Consider the following 5,139-nt stretch of genomic DNA (forward strand, 5'->3'; position numbering starts at 1 on the left):
CAGGGAACTGGCATTTGCATGCTTTGCTCACCTAGAATAGCTACATGGGAAGGATTTTCTTCCCAAGAAGGTGCATTTAATCATGTTTTATTATAACAAACGAATGCTGTCTGACAAGCAGAACTTTTAAGTATGACCTGCTTTCTGGCTATCTGGAAGACCTGACGTGGCCTGTGGAACAAAACACATTTAAATATCTTTTAAAAACCCCATATTGTTTAGAAATAATGAGGTTGGTTATTTCAATATAATTATTTTGATGACACTGATGAGGCAGGGTGTGGAAACCACAGAATCCTATGGCAGATCTCCCCTCCAGATCTACATGCCTTTTCATCTATTCATTCATTCATTTATTCATTCAAATTCATTTATTGAGTAGAAACTATGTGCCTGTCCCCATAGCGAATAACAACCACAAAAACTCCTCTCTTCAGAAATGAAACAAAGACAATCAATATACATAAAAAATAACTAAATTGTATGTATGGTAAAAGGTGATAAATGTGATACAAAGAAAATAAAGCAGGAGAAGGGGAATGTGGGATGTTGGCATGCAGAAAGGGTTGCAGTTTTAGATACTATGGCCCCAGAAGGCCTCACAGAGCCTGGGGGGTCACCTTAATCTTATTTTAGCTAATTAGTAGACAGAGAGACTCACCTTCCCTCCCTACCCAGCACTATTTCAAATTAATCTCCACTAAGAGCCCTATGAGTATCCATTTTCACCTGGGCATGCTTCATAATGGGTTTAATCTTTATCTAAATGGTTTTTCCCCATAGATGTCTTTGAGAGAGGAGATTATCACTGCTGTGTCGAAAATATTTTTTCAATCACCCTGGCATGTATTTTAGTAGGTTTCAGTGACTTTCTTCAATCAAATACAGAATCAAGTTGATTTACAAGTTTCTTGACCAACGAGGAGTCCCAAGGAGACCCAAAGAGAATGAGTCTGATAAATTAACTGTCAACTTTCCTTTCAAATTTCCTTTCAGCCCTCATCCAGCTGTACTAGCTTAGAGTGAAAGCAGCATGACTAATTTTTCATCTAAGGCTTATGCCTACATTTCAATTTCCAGGGATCAAACAAACAGACTCTTAATGGGAAATTGAAATTCAGGTATAATCCCAAGGTGAAAAATGAACCAAGAATCTGTGTGACTCCACCTGTTTTTTTCATTTTGGATGATGTGTCAAGACACTGATAGAGGAAAATAAAAAAAGATAGTGATCCTGAGCTTGAATCATTTCTTATCCATCAGGCCTACAGGAAATGAAATACTTTAATGAGAAAAAGTGGGTTTCTCATTTTTCGCTTTTCTTTTCCCATCTTTTTTCCTTTCTTGTTAGAGTCATAGGAACAATCAGAGGCTTGATAATTGGCATTTAGGAATTGCTTTGGCTCATAAATAAATTGGGCCTTTTGTTGACTTTCTCGAGTATTCAACACCATATAGGTCAAATTCAGTTTGAGGGAATCTCACTGTTGCTGATGAAACTCTAAATTGCTATGTCCTTGGACAAGGTACTTTTAATTAAAAGCTCAGAGGAGTCTTTGGCTGTAGAAGCGCCGAAACATTCCCGTTGATTAGAATGGCTGGGCAGTTGTCTGTGTAGGAGTGTGCGGATCAGGTTATGCGACGGGCATGCGTTGCTGGTTGTTTTCTGTTCTTAACCCTTTACAGTTTCAATTGATTCGCCATCCTCTCCTCCCCGTCTTTTACTAACAGCTCTTCACTTGTTCTAGCTGAAATCCCGCACAGTAGCCAACAGCAAATCATTCTTTCCGAAGCAGCTACTGTGAAAGCAGTTGTTACTAGCTTTAACTCCAAGGCCAAGGCTATATTTATGGAAAAAGTCGAATTAGTAAAACCTGGAAAAATAGGAAGGAGTACAATATGTGCCCACCAGGAATTTTTAGAAACATTTTTTCTTCAGGCTTACGATTTGTTTCTTATCCACTACTGGATTTTACATCGGACTTCATTGGGAAATAAAAAATAGTTAAGCTCAAACTGAGCCATACATTTGTTCTCTACCTTGAATGACTTCCATTTTTTTTCCTGTTTCTAATAGTTCAAGTACAATGTGACAGAGCCTTTGTCCTTCTTCTTAATCATATTGAGAGCATTTAAGACGTATTATCTGGATAATGGCTCTGAGTATTTGAGGGGGTTCCACTTAAAGATGGGGAATTATATATTTTGGTGCTGGCCATGGAAAGAACTGGCATTATAAATCCTAGGAAATGTCAGGGCACTTACAATTCAACTGCACTCTGGGGCCGAATAATTTTCTTTCTTCATTTCTTAATAATGCTATAAAAATTGTTAAACTGTGTGTGTGTGTGTGTGTGTGTGTGTGTGTGTGTGTGTGTGTGTGTGTGTGTGTATACATTTTAATCTTACTGTAGTTACATGTAATATTTTGGAATACTTTTTTTCTTTTAGCATTTACTCAGTGAATACAACTGTAGTAGGAGAACATCTAAGATAAATGAAACCTTTTCAAACCTTAAGTTAAATTACAGTTGGTATTATCTAAAATGTCAATTTTAATACAGTTTTCTAGTTACCTATTTGTCCTCAGCAGTGGTTAAGGTAGAATTGAGGCTCTTCCTACAAAAACTCTTGAAGGAGTCTCTAGCTTTTACAGATTGTAAACTAAATAGAAGCAAACCACGCACTTCCTCCGAAAGAAGGCAATCCCCCCAGCAGGCCACTGGGAAGCCATGTACGGTGTACTCACTAAGGAGTGGGGGGAGCCAGTTCACGTTGACCTCGCAGTGAGAGTCGAGGAAAGTCAGGACTTCTCCCCTCGCCATAGATGCCCCCAGGAGTCGGGTCCGGATGAGTCCTTCCCTTTTCTTGGTGCGAACAATCCTTACTTTGGAAAATCGGGCCATATATTCTTCTAACTTATCCTTCAAGTGTTCTAGGAAGGAAGTAGAGAATGTACAGAAAGAACACAATACATTAGCTGCAGTGGAATTACTCATGGGTGTTTATGCATGGAGGGTTTGTGAATGATGAACCTGAGCTTGTATCCATTTTTCTCCTCGCTTCAGCTCGAGGGGTAATACTAAGATTTTATTCCTAGAAGGTTTTCTACTTTACATTTTCCAAAATGCTTCATAAACTGCACATACTGCTCTTTGTTTGAAAACTGTACAAGACAATGACACTCCAGAGCTCTCCCCAAACAGTTACTGTTGGCCAGCTGCCACCATACTTAATCCTGGCCAGCACGTGCCAAGAAGGGCATTGGCCCCCATTTCTTGCAGTGTAAAGTCAGATGAACATTCCAGCATATGGGCTCTTCTCAATGAGATGGTTCTTTCCAGCAAGTCTTTGTCTAGTATTCTCTGTGTTGAAAATAATGCATGTAAAACCACAAGACAGAAACATATCTTTCAAATTAACAAGAACCGAACAGCTTTCTACTCCTTCACAAGGTAATAGCAAAGCGGTAAGCAAGCTCAGCATCTGGCTTATGATTTAAAGTGAAACATTGTTGACTCGCTGTTAAAATTAGAAAGGGGAAGGCAGATGAGATACTACAAAGTCATTTTGAACTTAGCTATTTAAGATTCGAAAACAAAAATTTGGAAGTTTGTCTTTGCCTAATTAAAAACAAACACTGGGAACAAAATCAAATCAGATAACTTATTTATAGAATAAAACATTTCTTACTGGCTGTGATAAAATGCATCAATCTTTCAGTTATTTTTGTGCCAAATCAGTGAATTTGGTGGCTTTCTGCGGGGTATGTGTTCATACAATTGATATCTGCTTTCACTCTCTCATATATAAGACATTAGGAGGGCTTCACTGGAGTTTCTAACAAGTATAGTCTCATAGTCACTGAAATGGAATCTTAGTGCTGTATGTTCTGTAGTTTTTACTTTCAAACTTTCTCTGCATATCTGCAATCAAAGACAATATTATTATTGTCTCCTCCTATGATCTGTAGCAACAGGGATTCCTATAAGGATCTATGATCTCTTCCCGACTATCCAATTTAATAGATGTTAGAATTACTTTACATTTGGAGTTTCTCGGTATATAAGGGTTCATTTTTGTTCTTATTGCTTCTTCTTATTAGTGTGGTGTTGGAAAAAAAATCTCGATTTCATTTTTTTCCTTGACTGCCCTTTAACTATATTTTACAAATGGATCAAGTAAAAAAATATATATTTAGCTTTCTCATTTTCACTGTAAAAGGATAAGAGCGTTTAGCTCAAAATATGTTCCCCTCTATTTTGTTCTTCCTGTAATGAACAGAGATAGGGAGATGAGCCTATAGAACGCAAAGATAATAGGATGTGGAGTCATAACGAACTTGAGTGGCAGGTCTGCGACAGTGAAATACATGAGTAGGTCATGGAAACTCTCTAAGCCTGAATTTCCTCACCTATGAAATATAGAATTTTCCCTCTTAGAGTGTGATGGAGGGTCAAGCTTTGGTTACAGACTTAACAGTGCTCATTCAAGAAACATTTATTAAGTCAATAATTGGAGACCTCAGTAAGTCACTCATTTTATGATGAAAGACACCATTTCTAGTATAAGAAATAACTTTGAATGCTTTGCCTGAAAAATGAAAAATAATGAATTTTCTATTTCTTGGTGAGATTTTGACAATTATCATATTTTATTTATTACAAATTTAAAGAAAAAAGATTTTGACCAGCAATAAACAAACATATAGGACTTTATATAGCCATATTACAGTATCTCAACTAACAGGTTGGCTCCGCCTTGTCTCTCTCTGCTTTGTAACAGGTGTGCTGTGCATACAGCTTACCTCCCGCCCCGTCCCGTTTGCTCACATCTCTCCTGCTTTCCTCTGTGCAAGCTGCAAAGAAAGATTCCAAAGGGCTACACAACACAGTGCCATCTGTGACTATGACTGCAGCTTTACTATCTTGTTAAGGAAATAAAGCAGAGACTGGCCATCCACTCGCTTAGTCAAAGGCAATGACTAAGTGATAAGTGATCGGTACCAGGGCTTTGTCTGTGCCAGTCTGCAAAGGCCCGTGTTCTGTCAGGTCTTCCTGCAATAATAAACGTTTTAAGAAACCTTTATAATCTTATTACTGTAATTTATTCAGGCACTGAAATCCTTCTGTGTCACCA

At 37.9% G+C, this 5,139-nt stretch overlaps 1 protein-coding gene across 1 annotated transcript in view; it reads right to left on the reverse strand.

The window, feature by feature from the left end:
• GALNTL6 (polypeptide N-acetylgalactosaminyltransferase like 6) overlaps positions 1-5,139 on the reverse strand; it is a 952,184-nt gene that overhangs the window by 155,451 nt on the left and 791,594 nt on the right. Inside the window, exons 5-6 of the mRNA XM_011360343.1 lie at positions 2,750-2,935; positions 1,685-1,841 (exon numbers count right to left, since the gene is read on the reverse strand). Of these exons, the coding sequence (XP_011358645.1) occupies positions 1,685-1,841; positions 2,750-2,935 (343 nt within the window). The remainder of the gene's footprint in view (positions 1-1,684; positions 1,842-2,749; positions 2,936-5,139) is intronic.

The sequence above is a fragment of the Pteropus vampyrus genome, unplaced genomic scaffold (genome assembly GCF_000151845.1).
Source record: "Pteropus vampyrus isolate Shadow unplaced genomic scaffold, Pvam_2.0 Scaffold53, whole genome shotgun sequence".
Classification (NCBI taxonomy): domain Eukaryota; kingdom Metazoa; phylum Chordata; class Mammalia; order Chiroptera; family Pteropodidae; genus Pteropus; species Pteropus vampyrus.